At 43.5% G+C, this 18,036-nt stretch overlaps 1 protein-coding gene across 5 annotated transcripts in view; it reads right to left on the reverse strand.

The window, feature by feature from the left end:
- Positions 1-18,036, reverse strand: part of AMOTL1 (angiomotin like 1) — a 144,492-nt gene that overhangs the window by 28,591 nt on the left and 97,865 nt on the right. For all 5 annotated transcript variants that reach the window (XM_016206775.2, XM_016206778.2, XM_016206777.2 and 2 more), the window contains 2 exons: positions 13,860-14,004; positions 12,581-12,670 (listed from right to left, as the gene is read on the reverse strand). In XM_016206775.2, the coding sequence (XP_016062261.2) occupies positions 12,581-12,670; positions 13,860-14,004 (235 nt within the window). The remainder of the gene's footprint in view (positions 1-12,580; positions 12,671-13,859; positions 14,005-18,036) is intronic.

Raw genomic sequence — 18,036 nt, forward strand, 5'->3', positions numbered from 1 at the left:
CAGGTATGATCCAACAAACCTCTAAAATGCCAATGACTACACGTCTCATTTTGACGGGTGAGACTGATGCTATCAGGATCTCTAGGCCTCTCCGAGTGAAGAGAGCTTAAAGGACGTAAGCAGAGAAGAGGCCACAGACCAAGGAGAGGCTGGATAGGGAGGCTGCGGGGCATGTGGCCGACAGTGCCCAGGCCATCTGTGTGCGACAGCAGGGGCCCCGTCAGCACTGGAGATTCACCCGGAGAAGGCCTGCCAGAGACAAGTGCTTCTTAATCTGGAGATCCGTATGAGGCAGACAACCTTCACAACGTCTGCTCAGACAACTCTCTGCTTTGAAGCGCTATCGACCGCAGTCCTCCATCCACGGGGCTAAGTTCTGGCAAGAAGCCCTGTCTGCATTACAAAGCCCTTCTCACCTGCCCCGTCCACCACTCCTGTTTAATAGGATTGAGCCCGGAGGGCCAGGGGACCCGAGCTAGGCCAGTCAGAGTCTCTCATCTGGGGACCTGCAGGTAAGAGCCTGGGAGAGGCAGTGATGCAGAGAGGCCACCTAGCTCACAGGCCAGCAGCCATCTGCCAGCATGTGCTTTGGAAACAGAGAAAGCTGTTCCAAAGTGAAGAATCACGCAGCTGGGCTGAGAAAGGTGGACATGAGTCCATGGTTAGGACAGAGGGAAACAGAGACACACACAGGCCCCTAAATACAAACTATATCTTGATTCTGACGGGCCAGCCCCTGGCCCTTGGGAGGCCTGCCTGGGGTCTCCATCACACACTTATGTACTTCAAAAACAGTCCTTGTATTTGGGCTTAAGCCAGCTCAAGTGGGTTTCTCCTTTTGTAACAAAAACATCCCTAAGACACTCTTTTCTTTACGCCTCTACTCCCTTCTCTATCAAGAGAACTTGATAAAGCCTTAAGATGATGCCGACCAACACTAATGGCATTAATTCCGGTAACTAGAAACGTCTCCATAATGCTGACAAATGGATTCTCTGGATGAAAAGATGTCCGAGCACTTATTTACCATATTATCCCTCCCTAAAATTTCTCCTCCTGTTCCTTCTTCCTCAAGGATCCTTCGGCCCTGAGCTCCCTGGCGCCGCATCTTATAATACGGAACAGATGCTGGGGAGGAGTCCATTCCGCAGGCGGCTACGACCTACGGGGTACTTGAGGAGCTGGATCCATTTGGACACAAGATCTTGTGGACACCAAAAGTAATTTCTTTTTTCTGAGGTTGTGGGAGTGGGAAGTCAATAGGAAGGCATTTCATTTACTTCACTATTTGCAAAACTATTTAGGTTCATTCTGCCTCAAAGATATTCCACACTCAAGGGCTCATTCTTTTTTTTTGTTAATTTTCACCCAAGGATCTTTTTTCCATTGATTTTTAGAGTAGAAAGGAGGGAAGGAGAAAAAGAAAGAGAGAAATATCGATGTGAGAGTGACACATCGCTTGGTTACCTCCTGCAACACTGGTATGTGCCTTTGATTGTGCCCTTGACCAGGAATTCAACCTGAGACCCTTCAGTGCACGGGCCAACGCTAACCATTGAGCCACACCGGCCAGGGCAAGAACTCATTCTTAATATCTGACCTCACTCCTTCACCCCAGTCTGAGAGTCAAACTGATGAACCCAGAAAGAGAACCCCAAACTAACCCAAACCGAACCCTGTTTAGATCACATAAGAGAGATCTGTTCACATGAGGCTTATGTGATGCAAAACCATGTGAAAGATGATCTGTCTTTAAAAGTCACTCATTAATTCAGCAATGAAAAAGTAATATAATACAAAGCTAACCCATAAGCTTCTGGGTTGGTTTTGTGTTGTCTTTTTAAAATTTGCTGGTAAAGTTGCTCAGATAAGGAACCTGGTTATTTCCAGAAAGGGTCTTCAGATTCTGTGGTCCCTCCCTGTAGGCCACTGCAGGTTGCCATGGTTCCACCAGGCAACTGGAGACAGGTTGTGAGTGGGCAGCTGACTAAGTCTATTAACAAACACAGGAACACTCCAGTGAGGGCCTAGCTTAGATAGCTGAGAGAACTGTTTTTAAATGAATTCTGTAATATGGAAAATTAAGAATAGGAGCTCACACCAAACTGTCCTGCAGAGCCCTGGGAGAGAGAGAAGGAAAGGGAGGGGCAGAAGAGACGTCGGGGCCAAGTAGGAAGGAGGGGGAGCTAGAAAATGCACCCGTCTCAACCAAAATTGCTTTTCAGCTTTTGTGCCTTTTACATTTTGGGCTTCCAAGTAAGCTTTCTTTTAAACAAGCGTTCTGAGTTTCAAAGCCACTGGTCCAGTTATTACAAAGAGGAACAAAGACGTGTGGAAATGGCTGTTGTTAAAATGCAGGAAAGAAATCTTTTGGAGACGAATCCATATGAGAAAGTGAGACAAAGCCTGAAGTGTGAAGGATTTATTCAAACTTCGTTGCCCAAATTTAACAGGAAAATAGAAATTTTCCCTTTTACATAGTACTATGGCAGCAAAATTGCTCTGAAATACTAATTAGTTTTCAAGGCCTACCCTAACGGCTACACACGCATGAAGTTTTCCAATTCCCTCAGCAAGACAGGTCTCCCTTGTATGGGGGGGCCCGCACACAGGCTTTGGAGCGGGGGCAGTACTCGAACGAGTGCTGGTCATCTTTCGCCCTGTATTCCAGGTACAGAGGGAGAGTCTGCATCTCTGTCTCGTCCTTCCTCACCCGCTCACTTCGTAGCGTGTCTACACCCTTCTGTCTTTGTAGGATGTTAAGAATCTAAGACAGCGGAAGTGTTTCATATATGAAGAGATACAGTTTAGGCAAGAGGATAAGAGGATGCTATTGGCACACAATCAAATTCTAACTCAGTCTTTAAAATAAAATTTTAAAATGACCATCTTCAGACACTTGTCATTGGGAAATAACTAAGCCTAACCACCAAACCTTCTCTTGATCTAATGGAGGAAAACATTTTGGTCTTCACATACTTATTACATTTTTCTTACCCCATATAATTTACCTATTGTTCTTTAGTGTCAAGGCCCAAAGTGAGTTTGTAGCACCAAAAGTAAAATATCTCAGATAAGATGTGGTAAAATACTTGAGTATCAGCAGAAGTTCTCTTGAATTTAGTCATTTTCTGTAGTCTGCATTTTATTTCTAGAAACTGTAGTTACACACTGAGGTATAATTCAGTTTTTTGTTAACCTTCATAATTTTTTTACATATGTAGCTTGCAAACTTGCTTGACTGAATATACACCCATTCATCCAGTTCAGCTTCCACATGTACTCTTCAACCTTCCACTTTATTTTCTTTTTTACTTAAAATAAAAATGTTCTGCTACTTCCATATCACTGCTGCGAGCTTAACAACAAAGCAGGCAATGAATTAATAATGCCACATAAATATAGGATGCACAGGGCATTTGGTTTTGACTAGACACATATTTGGGAATCAATTAGAAACCAAACCTGAAGACTTAAACTCTCTAACCACCACAGAACAGAAGTCCTTTTTTGCCTTTCCTTTCTTAATATAAAAAGATGTACAACAGCCCTGGCTGGTGTGGCTCAGTGGTTGGAGCGCTGGCCTGCGCATGAAAGGGTCACGGGTTCGATTCCTGGTCAAGGGCATGTACCTGGGTTGCAGATTTGACCCCTGGCCTGGTCAGGGGTTGTGCCAGGGGAGGCAACCAATCGATGTGTTTCTCTCACATTGATGTTTCTCCTTCTCTCCCCCCTCCCCTTGCACTCTCTCTAAAAATCAATGGAAAAATATATCCTCAGGTGAGAATTTAAAAAAAAGAGAGAGAGGGAGAGATGTACAACAGACTACTTCTATTTTCAGGTATGACAAAATAAGACCCTACCAGACGACTTGGCACTCATGCAGAAAACAACCATAAAAACCAGACATAATACAAAGAGCAATGATCTCAAGGTAGTGAAGAGAGAACGTGGGCAGACAGATGGTGGTGGGAGCGCCAGCTCACATGGAGAGGAGAGGAAGAACTCCACAGGCTCTGCAGGTGCGGCGCCTTGATGTGGCAGCTGTTACATTTCATCACATTGTATACTTCGAACGTGTACATTTATTTTATTGTATTTATACCCAAATAAATTCCTAAATATTTATAGGAATATTATTAATTATATATTATATACCTAGGTTTGTTTTAATTAAGGCATTAAGGCATTCTTATAATATGTGTGTATATATATAAAACTATGTTTTTTTAAATGTGCCCTCTGAATGGCTTAACACCAAAACCTGGCCCAAAGATAGAAGTTTATGCTAGGGAAATTGTTATACATGGGTAAAAAAAATGGTTCATTTTGGGTTGATCAGAGAAAGCAATGTGTTGCCTGCAATCATATTTTTTTCAACTTCTGCAACTCCTCCCATTGTCATTTTTGTAACTTGCTTTGAACAGATCCCTCCCCTCCTTTTTTTTTAACCAAACCAGTCTTTGTAAGCAAAAAAGAAAATTAGTAGCAGATGCAAGCTTATGTTTAATGGTCTAAGACCAAATTTCCTGGACTTAAAACAAACACTTTGTCCCTTCAAAGTTCTCAGATTCCATTAAGATACAGCTGTCTGCCCTCACTACAATTCGTGAACCAAAATAGTTTTAAAAAACGAACTGTAAGAAACTACAGCAGAGTTACTACTTTATCATCCAGAGAACAAAAGGTCTAATTTCAGACACTTTGTCACTTCCTGTTTTGTTTTTATGTATTTTAGAGAGAGAGGAAGGGAGAGAGAAAGAAACATCGATTTGTTGTTCCACTTATTTATGCATTTATTGGTTGAATCTTGTATGTGCTCTGATGGGGAATGAACCTGCAACCTTGGTGTATTGGGATGAGACTCTAACCAACTGAGCTACCTGGCCAGGGCCTAGACATTTTGGAAGAACATTTTTTTTAAGAATCTCAACTCTATTTTGGTGTCAATAATTTTTTGTTTTTATATCTGAGGCAATACACTAGACTATCCAACTAGGCCTTTTATTATAATTGGCTGTGATTCAAAGACAGATGTAGAAATCAGAAAGACAAACTACAAATTCCAGTAGTTAGAATTCACCTGAGACGGCCTGAATACAATATTATCAAGTCACAGTACTGGGCTAAATAATTTGCATCCAAAGAAGACTTTTCATTCAAAAATTATTTACGTTCACTTACTGCCCTGGATACTTCCAGGGGTAAAAATGTGAAATTTTTCATCACCTCCAGAGCCAACAGAGACGACCTTTGGAGGAGGGAAGGAAAATATAATAGTTTACCCATGAAACAACTAAGGGGCGTTGGGCAAACCATTTCATCATTCTTGGTTGCAGCTTCTTCGTCAGTGAAACGTGGAGGCCACACTCAATGAGTTCTAAAACCAATGAGAGTCCACCGCTGCCACCTCTCACATCACCACTTCTCTCCACCTCTCCGGTACTCAAGAAGTGGCTCTCTGCCCTGGCTAGTGTGGCTCAGTGGTCAGAGTCGGCCTGCACTGAAGGGGCGAGGGTTTGATTCCTGGTTGCAGGTTCCCTCCCCGGCCCAGTAGGGGCTCGTGCCTGAGGCAACCAACTGATGTGTCTCTCTCCATCGATGTGTGTCTCTCTCTCCCCCTCCCTCACTCCTTTCCACTCTCTCTAAAATCAATGGAAAAAATAAATATCCTCGGGTGAGAATTAACAAAAAGGAAGTGGCTCCCTACAGAAGCTCAGTCTGATTTTGGGCTCCAGCAGAATGATGACCTGGGTTCAAAGACCTGAGTTCAAAACCTGTCTGCTCCACTCACCAGCTTGATGTATGTCTCACCATCCTCGCCTATTCAATACCTGTAATAGAGACAATGCGCCTGTGGAGGCTGGCATAGTGCTTGGCTCCCAGCGAGTGCTCAATGAGTGTTGGCAGCCGTTACTGTTGTAAAGTGACGACATCCAGGCTGGCCTGAGCCAGGACCTGAGGGGAAGCAAACCTACAACTCCACCTGAGGATAAACTTTTAACCATCAGATCAATGGCCTCTGGAGAAACTGTCATTCCCGGTGGCAATCAAATGGCCTCTTAATGAGCTCTAGTTCAGAGGACACATACATTGCCAGAAACCAGACTTGAGACCTTTAAGATCCTCTCCAACCCTGGTATTTAAGTTCTGCAGACCTCATCTCACAGTGGGAAGCTTATGGTAAGACATATGGCACTGCTGAGAGAGGCACCCCTAAAATCTCACTATAACGGCAGTTAACTACGACTAACCCCAGGGCTAGGCCTGCCCAGCCCTATCTTCCATCATTAGCCAATTTTGAGTCCCAACTGAATAATTAAGGTTTGTGACTACATCTGTATGTGTCTGTTTATCTAAAATGAAAATAGTCATGCTCACCTGATTGGGGCTTAAGTAAAAGATGACCGTGAAACACTCCCAGGAAAGAATAACAACTGCATCCTAATTTATAAAGTAGGGCAATTTACAAAGTAAGATCTAGAGAAATTCTGAAGGTCTTTCTTTTCTACCCTCATGCCAAGCTGCCTTCTTTTTCTTCCCTCCCATGACTAGAACAGGGGTCACAGGCAATGGCCCGCAGGCCACATCCACCCACAGCCTGATTCTGTAAATAACGTTTCACTGGAACGCACTCGCTCCTGTCTGTTTATAGATCACCTATGGCGGCTTTCGACTACAGGGATAGAGTTGAGTGGTTGCGGCCTGAAATTATTTACCACCTGGCGCTTTACAGAAAACCTTTGCTGACCTGTAGCCTAGAACACAGCTAGTTCATGGAAAGTAGGCCATAAGTATTTGAAAAAATGATAAGGACCATCATGTCGTTCAATATCCAACAAATATTTATGAAATGCCTCTAAGAGCCAGGTGCGGTGCCAGGCTCTGGAAACATAGTGACGTGGGACTACAAAGGTGAGGGTGCCAGACAGGGCCCCTGCCCCCATGGTGCACACAGTTTAGTCAGGGGAGGCAGAACAGGGGCATGCAAACAGTTACTTATTCACAGTTGTGAAAAGTGTTTAAAAGGGAAAAAGCACAGGGTGTGGGGGGATTATATCAAAGGAAGACCTGACCCTCTCTCAAGACTTCCCTGAGCAGCTGCCATTTCATCTAAGCTGAGACCTGAACCAGTGTATTTCCTGGCTCTGAACTGACAGGGAACGTGAGGGCTCCCTGATGCCACATGGAATTTGAATGACTTTCAGCATGCTTTTCAGTCTGTGCTTACTCCATCCATCCAACTAGCTACATAGTGCAAGGAACGGGGATGGTAATAAGCACTTGAAGTTTCCATCCCCAAACAGGAGTGCCAAGCCAATATAAATAAATCATAAGTCATGTTCACTTGCTAGAGACCAGACACCAACACAGGGCCCGGAGACCATTCTTTAACCACTCCGGTTCTTTATGCACAGAAAACCAGCTCACTGAGTCACGCTGATTTCCACATAAACAGATGCCCTGAAGCTCAGGTGCACTTCTGGCTGTCATGCGGGTTTGAAGTTTCTCAGTGCTGCCTGTCAAGACTGAATAAGTGGCTTTGAATTCACATGTTCTGCTTCCCAAATTGAGGATGGCTCTCTGAGCCACACCAGTATTCTCTGGGAACACAGACCATTCCCCACCCTGCGAAGTGGCAGGTCCTTCCAGAGAAGGTAAGTGCTAAAATAGACGGAGGAAGGATGGAAGGAGGCAGGAAGAAGTGTTGCAGAATGGATGTATTTTATAAAATCTTCTCCTCACTTCCTATCACTGGTTCTTCCTCAGAGTTCTCTTGGCTGAGTTAGATTTATCCCTGTTTCTTTAGAGGAAATGGCAGGTGCAGGGGGATTAGGCATCTACCTTGGGGTCATGAGCATGTCAGTGAGAGCCCAGGAGTTAGAAGATGCAGCAACTAATTCAAAATTATTTGCTTGAGGCCGTGACTACAAAACTTTTCACTTCTTAGAACTGCATAGTCCTACTAAATGTAGGGGTCGTATTTAAGGAGAATCAGTTAATTTAGGGCAAGACAATTTTCTTGATTTAAGTGATGCCACCTTGGCAGGCTTCACGGACATAAGGACGCAAGGTGTTTTAGTGAGGGTTGGTGATGGGTGCTGGTAAAGAATGCCTAAAGTTGCCATGGCCTGAGCACCAAAGGATCTCGGGTTCGATTCCTGGTCAAAGGCACGTACTTGAGTTGTGGTCCGCTCCTCACCTCCAGCCAGGGCCCATGCAGAAGGCAATCAGTCGATGTGTCTCTCTCACATCGATGTTTCTCTCCCCGCCTCCCCCCCACCTCTCTGAAAAACAATGGAAAAAATATCCTCAGGTGAAGATTAACAAAAAAAAAAGAATGCCTACAGTTCTCCCATCTAGTGGAGGAGATCCATGCAACTAAATGGTGCCCCACAGAATGCAGACAGTAGGCGCTGTAGCAGGAGCTCTGCACTGTAGCAGGAGCTCTGCACTGAGTGAGGAGCTGCTGCGCCCCGGGGAGGTAAACCAGCGTGCCCACATGTGGCAACACCTAACCTGTCCTCCCTGACGAAGCCTGACTAACCCACACGTGATGTAATGAAACCCAATGGGGATTCAGAATGACCTCCTTATGCTCCATGTGGGTCAACAGAATTAACGTTTATGTCACTGTAATTTCTGCTTTGTTTTTCATACGAGCCCTTATAGAAATACAAAAGCAGAGGAAATTATTTCAGTCTCTTTTGTTCTGTAAGAGACAGAAAATCAAAGTATCTAAAATAAAATTCAAGGGTAAGATGATGATTACAAGACTCACTAAAAATGCTAAATTACCATTACTTTTAAAACAAAGTGGTCCCACACACTTCTTTGTTGTTAACTTTTAAACCCATGGGAATTATGAGGAAAATTAAAAGTATATATGAGTTCTGACTCATTGACACGCATTACTCATCAATTTAAACGAATAACTGAATGCTCAAAAAATCTTCTCTTAGAGAGAGAGACAGTTTAACAGCCAGAATCTAGCTCACACAGACTTAAGTTTAACCAAATATGCTGAATCCCATACGGCCTGAAGTAGCCCAACAGGGTAGAGGTAAATTCTTGGGCGTCCTGGAACACCACCTGATTTATCCTGGAATAACAATCATGCCAGAGCTATGAGCCCCATTCAACCCAAGTAATAAGATCACCTCTACCCATCTAGTTTCCCCACATCTAATTTTGGTGGGGTTTTTTGTGGCTTTCTGGCCTAACAATGATGGAAATTCCACAACGCTATCAATTTTCAGAAAGAAACAGTGAAAAGTTTCACTTACTGAGAAGACAGTGCTAAGAATGACAGACATTCCCAGGGCTCTGCCTTTAGTGACAGTGGCCTAACTCTGTTGTGTGTGTGTTTGTGCGTGTGAGCAGGTATATCTGTGTATGCATGCGCGTGTGGGTGACAAACGAACAGAAAAAACAGAAATCTCAGTAAGTCAGAGAAGTTAAAGGACAAAGAAGCCCTAGTGTCACACAGCCAGACCAAACAGGATGTCTTGTTTTTTAGGAGCAATTTGGCTGCAAAAATATTTGAAAAAACAAACAAGTAAAAGCAGAAAACAAACACACAAAACTCTGAATTCCTCCAGTGACAATAATGCAACCCCATATGTGACAGAGAAAACAATCCATCACAGTCACCAAAGTCCTAAGGACTTAATTCAGTGAGATTTTTAACATACAGGAGCACAATAATCACCCTGTGTAATGTTCCTTCAACCTGCACAGTTCAGTGGAGGCTGCCCAGGCAGTCCACCAACGCCTTCATCAGCCTCCAACTAAAGAGCAGAGTTCAGTCTTTGAAGGAAAACTGCCCTGGACAGCAGGGAAATTTGGAAATCAGGACAGGAAGGGCCTTCCCCTTCCATTAACTAAGAGGGCGTTACAGAAGTCCTACTGACAGCTCATACTGTGAGTGCCTTGGGTGTTCTTGGACCTGAACTCCTAGCTTCCCCATGAACACCTAGCAAAAAAGCCAAACATATTCTTCTCTACCCTCCCTCTAGCTTTTCCACTGGCCAAGGTGGTTGTCAGAGGCTTCCCAACTGAGCCTCAGCTCCTTGCTATGCATTATCCAGAGAAATCACTGCTCTTTTGGCAGGCCTGCTGCTCTCTTAGCCAAATGCTAGAATCTCAAAAGATTCATTTGAAAAGGATGGCTCCTCTTGAGTGCACAATGTTTATAATTATGATTACTAGGCATTTGAAAAGTGCTCTAATAATAGAGTTTCAAAAGAATATATAGCTAATGGAACACGTTAGTAACTATGAAGAGAGGTAGTAATTCATGTCTGCCATTCTGTACCCACATGCTACAATGAAAGTCTGACAGAGCACCGCCCACTGCTCGCCTTCTGGGCATGTCTGCACCTATTGTTATTATACCTGCTCACTCAGCTACCGGCCAAAGGGTGAGACGACTCAACGTGTTCAAACTTTAACTCATCATCTAATCCCAACCTGTTCCTTCTGCTGTGTATTTGGAAAGAGTGACCATATACCTAGTTGTTCTTGTCATATTCTTTTCTCTCTTTTACTGTCATTATTCAATTGGTCACCAAGTCCTACTAATTGTCACTTGCTTTTCTGTCCCTACTCTCCATCACTGCTTCTGTCTTAGTTCAGGACCTCTCTACTCCACTTGCCCAGATACTAAAATATCTGTTAACTAGGTTCCTTGCCTCCAGGTTAGTTCCTAAAGAATCTCTTTTATTGTTGCTTCCTACCTAGCCTCTAAAATATAAGCCTTGCAAACAATAAAATCATAGATATCTTTGAAAAAAACATAGGTGCATATTTTTTATAATCTTGGAGCTGGAGAAAGCATTTCTAAGCATAACATAAAACCTAGAAGGTATAAATATAGTTACTAAAAAATCTTCTGTAAACTAAAGGACATTATCATCAAAGGTAAAAAAATAACAAAAACTGGGAGAAATAGCTGCAACATAGATGGCAGGGGACATGCTAATTTCCTTACTATATAAAGAGTTCTTACAACTCACTAAGAAAAATGCCTATCTGTAAATTTGAAATAACATATCGAGTCCATCTCTTGGCCATACCAAGAGAGGAAAAGCTAATGCAAATAGTTATAAAGTGTGTCAATGGCACAAAGGTCCTGTAAAGGCCAAGTATTAAAAAATTGGTTAGATATCACTGTTAGCAAGCCTACTTCAAATGCCCTGTCTAGGCTCAATTACATCACACGTCAACAATAAGATACCTGTAACAAGTGAAAAATGCCTCTGGACTCTCGTTTATGCCTCTGGAACACAGCGGAGCACGCTCGCACAGAAAGAATCATTGCCATGAAGCTGGAAGGGCCTCTTTGCCTGCATTATTAATGTTTTAGCTTCTGAACTCACACAACACCAAACCCTGCCATTCCATCAGCACAGCCTGGGCCACGAGGCTAGAACAAATGCCCATCAGATGGAACTAATTGGCCTTCCCATTTTGATCTGAACTAAGTGAGAAAATAATATCCCCTGACAAGAAGGCAGAGGATCAGCAGAGCGACATTGCTGACATAACTGTCACAAGGACACTGACTCCACAGGCAGCTGATCATCTGAAAGCCAGGTACTAAATGCAGGTAGCACAGGTGACTCATTTTTCAGATGAGGTGGCAAACCCTTAGGAAGAGATAAATTCTGTTAGAAAAGTAAATAATTCAAGATGCTGATGGAGTTTTTATGTGAATCTGGAGCACAGGCCAGTTCACCTACTGCAGGATGACAAAGGATCTGATGCCAAGGCCCTGGATAGCATTTGTGTCCGTTAGCCAAAACAGAATTAAAAAAATGAAGCTGAGACCAATAACTGGAGTGCAATTATGAGTAAATTTGGGGGAAACAAAGGAGTTTAACCCAACCAAACAGTATTGGAAATTTGGAAATTTAGCCAATTATTTCCCAGCCTTGAAGATATAGCGCTGTACTGAAGGACCCAAGCATTAAATCACTCCATTATACAACAGATGGTCAGTACCTGAATAAATGACGTTGTTCTTTGAACTGTCTTTAGTTCGGAAACACTTAACTTACCATGTTGTTGAGATTTATGACAGAGAAATGAATTCCATTTTCTAAGCAGCTTTTAAAAAAGAAAGTTGTATCTTTACATTTCTGACTTATACAATGAATTTGCAAAAATTCTAACCCTGACCAATGGTTTCTCAAAACCCATTTGATCCTATCATTTGCCTCTGGTGAAATTAATATAATATTCTCCCAACAAATCTTGAGGCATAGGAAGCCACTGTTCATTTTATTCTTGGCAGAAACGGGCTCAATGGTTTTCGGCAAAAAGAATCGCAGATAGAGATATATGATGGAATCGTTTAGGTGGCCCAGGTCAGAAGGTCAGAATAAACATTATTGAAATAATACCTAACAACTCTGGCTTTGTCTCTGGCAGACCTGGGAGGCCCAATAGCTTATATGCTAAATTAAAAAACAACAAGCACACAGCACAAAACCTACTTAAACTTAACATGATTCTTTTCTAAGGCCCCCGGTTTTTAAAAATACTGACTTTGGGATGGATACATATGGAAACTCACTCTGGGAAGCATACAAGCCTTCCACGGCTCTGTCCTCGTGCCCGTCATACTCCCTGCTGGACAGCTGCCTGTTGGCCGTCTCCAGTCGATCTGCGCACAGAGAGAAAATGATTAGGAAGAAGTGCATGTGGGACTAAGTCATCATCAACCGAGAAATGACATGGGAGCCAAGAGCTGGGTATGAAAAGATGCTCGGGCAGGAGCCCAAACTGAACAACTTTGGGGAGGAACAATACATTCCAAAATGTCAAGAGAAGTCTTCAGATGCCACGCTGTGCCTTTATGCAATGGAATGCCAAGGCGTGCACCAGCTGGAGGAAGCTAAGAACAGATTCTGAGAAAAAACACTTTGCTGCCTATGAGCAAACCTCTGATTTGAAGTCCTTGCAGAGGGGTTGACTCTCCTTAGCCTCAAACCCAGCCTTAGTCTAACCCTGACCACGAGCCCTCTGTTTTAGCCCATGACTGCTACCTGCATCTTAACCCCCCAAAATTAGAACAACAATTAAATAAATACCCCCCAAAAAGTCAAAATGAACTAATGGATAAAAATTCTACGAGTTAGGTCTACGTTTGCTCAAAACACTTGGTAAATCTTCATTTATTCAATTAAATAATTCAGCTCAACAAGTTTTCATTGAATGTATATGATACCCAAGGTAAAAAGGTTTGTAGTAATAGAAAAAATAAGCTCTAGCTACTACAGACTATATACGAGGCAATTGAAAAATGGCTCTGCTGACTGAAAGTGAAGTTAAATTTTATGGGTTAAATCACTCTGTATGTTGTAGGTTGCCAAGACCCTGCAATAGGTGGTTCCAGCTTTCAGGGAGTATATACATAAATATACAACTGTGGGCCTCTATTTTTCCCCAAGAGGGACACATGCGTAGTCTGTCTTCTATACTAAGCAAGTGTTCAGTATTGGTTTTCAAAGCATGTTACCAATGACTCAGCTTCACCTAGGAAAGGCTGTGCATTGAACACTGGTCTTTTCAAATGTTCCCATTCACATAGTCACGAGTCACTGTTAAGTACTTTTCAAGCAAGAAGAAGCTGCACACATACTCCCTCACTTCTAACACAAGCTGTTACCTCTCAGGCTAAGTGCTGCAACCTACAACCTATGAGGCAAAAAATAACAATTCTGCTCTTTGAGTGCCCTTTCCCCAGCTGGTTGGGATTTCCAAGGTCATCTCACACAATTTGGACCTGAAGTCAGCCTGTTGGCTGCACAGGAGGTTTGGGGTAGACAGAATATGAATGGAAGCTGGCGTGCCTCGGAGATCTCTGTTGAAGTCGTGAAGTCTTCGAATCTCGCCCTCCAGTTTGTTTCTCATGGCCTTGTCCAGTGACTCTCGCTTGGTGGTAGACTTGACAAGACTCTCATAGGCTTCCGAAATCCTCTGAAGTTCCTTTTCAAACTAAAAGAAAGAAGTGGCATGAAAGTAGGACTCTGACATTCACAATGGTGCCTTAGTTACACTGACTCTTTGACATTCCAAGTGTGAAGGTTTTATCTTCAATGCAGCCTTTTCTGCATCTCAAATTTCATGTCTACCAAATCATGTAGTTCATTTCACCCACACCCGTCTGCCCTCATTGGCCGTCTGCCCTCTAAGGGCTACATTAGGATCCTGTAAATAGCAGACTCACAAGTCTGATTGGACCATCTGATGTCACTTTGGAAAAATCCTTCTGTACCAATATCAGAATGCGGTGAATTTAAGCATAACTTAAGCCCCTTATGTTTTGTATGGCAATTTATAACTATTATTATTATTCAAAGTTAACATAAGGGAAAATATTAAAATACAAAACTAAAGGACCACACCTGGAACCCAAATTTCCAGACTCCAAGGACACTGCTCTTCCAGAGAACTTCCTACCCATCCCTAAAGGAACATAAAGCCCACCCGAGGAGACGCTCTTTTACTTAGCATTTTTACTCCTTTATCTATGAAACTATCTATATAAAGGACTAATGGGCTTAAATCTAATTATAAACAAAGGTACCACAAAAACCTCTTCGTATGAAGGAATTGAAAGATATGAGATTCAACCCATTTTGTTGTTCTTTTTTTGTATTTCACTAAATCAAGAGCTGTAACTGGGAGAAAGTTTAATCTATGGCACATATAAATCTGTAATAAGTAGCTGTAACTAATAACAGGAGTCTGACAGAGTGTGTTGTTGAAGTAGCTATTCATAAATCCCAGTTTAGTGTTGTGCAACATAAATAAGTGCAGGAAGAAGAAGAGTGCCTGCAAACATGGAACCTTCATGAACTGTCAAGTCAGAATCAGAGGAAAGGAGGGCAAGCTTGAGAGCACCAGTGCCCCTCACTGGGCACCAAGAGACCTGCACCATGTATTTGGTCTCCACAAGACAGCTGTCACCATGAGCCAGGCACCCCAACTGCCCCGATCAAAAGTCTTGCTGAGGCTCCTATAAATAAAACATATCCCAGCAGGTGTCTATTGTACACTTACTATGTGTCTGAGTGCCAAGGATACAGAAATAAGTAAGAGAATTTCTGGTCTTCAGGAACTCAATGTCTAGAGTTGGCCTGCGCCCAGACACATGCACTTCTATGACGCAATGTGATAAGGGGTGTGGTGGTGTAATGCCCTGAGAGCTGAGAGATAAAGTCATTTTACAGGAGTGAGAGGGGTTTCTTTAGACAAGATTGCAGAGAAAACGCCACTGAAAATGAGTCTTGAAGGATGAATAGGAATTTGCCAAGCAGAAACGAAAAGGCCAAAGGGCTCTGGCATCCTAGGCAGGAGACAGGACATGAGCCAAGGCTGAGCCATGAAAGAAAGTGCACGTCTCTGACATGACAGGTAGTCCAGGGGATGAGAGCAGGGGGCAAGAGGAAGGACTTAATGGGCAATGGGGGATTATGGGGAGGACTCACCACCACATGAGCAGAAGGGCAGCATTATCTTACCTGAGGTTTTGTAGAGACACACTACGGATGGGGCTGGAGAGTGCGCATGGGGAGACAAGGCAGGAGAAAAGAAGTCCAAGCAAGACGCTAATGTAAATAGTTCAATGACCGATGACAAAGAGTAGACTAGGACAACTAAGAGGACAAATTCCAAAGACCCTGGGGAGTAGAATCAACAGGGCTGAGGGACTGGTCTGAACAGGAAGGGAGAAAGAAATCAAAGACAACACAGACATTCATAGCTTAGAAGATGGAACAGTAAGACTTTAACCAAGACCAATGATTATAAGAGAAATAGGTTTAGCAAAGAAAGAAAACCTGTTCAGTGTTGGAGATACTATGTCTGGGAGCCAGCGGAACGTCTTGGCGAGGATTTCCTGTTAGCAGGTGGGGATACAGGTCGGAAAGTCAGGAAAGCAATTGTGTCATTATGGACAGATGACAGATGAAGCCATACAGTGGAGACCACTTAGGGAGAGCAATAGGAGACGAGAGGGCCACCAACGGGGAGCACCAACACTGTGGGGGGAGTGACGGCAGAAGAACCAGTGGGAAAGACTGAAGCCAGTGGTGCCATGAGCCAGCAGCCAAAACTTAAAGAAGGAGAGAGAATGTGGTCCGTGTCCCCAGAGGCAAGGCACATCTGAGGAGAGGTCAGTGAAAGGCTGGGGAGTTTCAGGGCAGCTTCTTAGTGGCAGCCAACCAGGGCAGAGCCGAGAACACCAAGGCTCCAGTGGGTACCATGCTGTTTTCTCCAAGGCCTCCTAATACCAGAGTTGGTTCTTCCATGGTCCCTTCATTTCAACAAGGTCCTTCTGTTTCTTCAAAAGAGATTACAAACCATCACTAATGCAGCACAGCATGTCCTGAATCCTGCTCATAGCTCTACCATAAATTATGTTCTTTCCTTTTAATTTATTGTTTTCAAAAGAGATGGCTCCAAAACATACCACCACTGCTATGCTAATTTCATCTATAAAAGGTGGCCTTAATTTTGGACAGATGGGCAGGCCGCAGGGATAGTACCTGTCACGACCAAAGGGCATCACCTAGTCGTTACGGAAGCAGAGAGGACCATAAAACCTGAGGCACCTGCCAATGCTCCAAGCCCAGGACAACTAGGAAGCCTTCCTCAGCTCACCACCCGCTGAACGTTCATCTGTTGTATTCATCTGACTGGAATGCGGATGTGCATACACATTTTGTGGCTCTGACTTGATTGTCAGTTCCTTAAGGGCAGGAATAGTCCTCACAGCCCTAGAACTGTACCTGCCAGTAACAAAAATACTGACTGATTAATTCACCTTTAAATTTATACCTCCTAAAAACAGTCTTGGGCACTGAGAAATGATGCCTGACCTTGGATTCTTTCCTTTCACTAAAAGAACTTCCCTCTGCGCACTAGGAAAGGAAGCCACATGATCCCTCTGACAGCATAGTTTACAATCTCAAATACTAAACAATCAAGAACTGGGATATGCCCGGCTGGGTGTGGCTCAGCGGTTGAGCGTCGACCTAGGATCCAAGTGATCGGGGTTCGATTTCTGGTCAGGGCACATGCCCAGGTTGCGGGCTCAATCCCCAATGAGGGGCCTGCAGGAGGCAGCCGATCAATGACTCTCATCATTGATGTCTCTATCTCCCTCTCTCTGAAATCAATGAAGATATATTTAAAAAATTTTTTTAAGAACTGGGATGTGGTTATGTGCTTGTAGCTACCAAAAGAGAAAGAGCAAGAGTCTTAGTTCAGGATAAGGTACTTCCTGTGAGAAATGACAGCTGTCACAATGGAGACAGATTAGTCTCCTTTACCATGGTCATACAGGACAGAACAATGACTAAATGTACAAAGTTAAAAAGATGCAGATTTTGATTCAACATAAGAATTTCCCAACTACATTTTCCAGAAGTGTGCTATGCCCAGGAGTGAGCTTCTTATCCCTGGAAGCATTCAAGTAAAAAATGAATGGCCTCCTTTCAGGGACATGAAGGAGGATTCCTAAGGGGTGGGAAACTGGACTAAAATCGTTTTCATAATTTTAAGTCCAAAGCTCTGTGATTTCTAATTGCACCCTCCTTCAGAACAAGAACCACACCCTCTTCTTCAAATCCCTCATGTCCAGAGCATCTTAACTCCTCCCTGACGTTTGTTAAAGATGAAGAGAAGGCTGGACAGACTGGCTTTGATATAACAACCAACTGGGCCAGTTCAGAGTCTGAGTGTGATCTTGTGAAGAGAATACTGGGTTTGCCTTCCCGACGCCCATACTCCCTTCCTGCACAGATGTCCAGCCCACTTAATAGCCCACAGTCTGGTCCTGCTGGAAGTGCTGACCATTAATTATGTCTCAGGGAAACGGGGAGGAAAGAGAAGCAAAGCTCTTAGGTCGGGTCATTAAAAGCCCTTGAACTCACAGAGAAGCACTCACTGTCCCAGAAACAGAACTATAGGCAGAGTGGAAAGCCTGCCGCCATGAAGCAAATAGGCAGAGAAGGGCCCCGA

Source organism: Miniopterus natalensis, chromosome 11 (genome assembly GCF_054644295.1).
Source record: "Miniopterus natalensis isolate mMinNat1 chromosome 11, mMinNat1.hap1, whole genome shotgun sequence".
NCBI lineage: Eukaryota > Metazoa > Chordata > Mammalia > Chiroptera > Miniopteridae > Miniopterus > Miniopterus natalensis.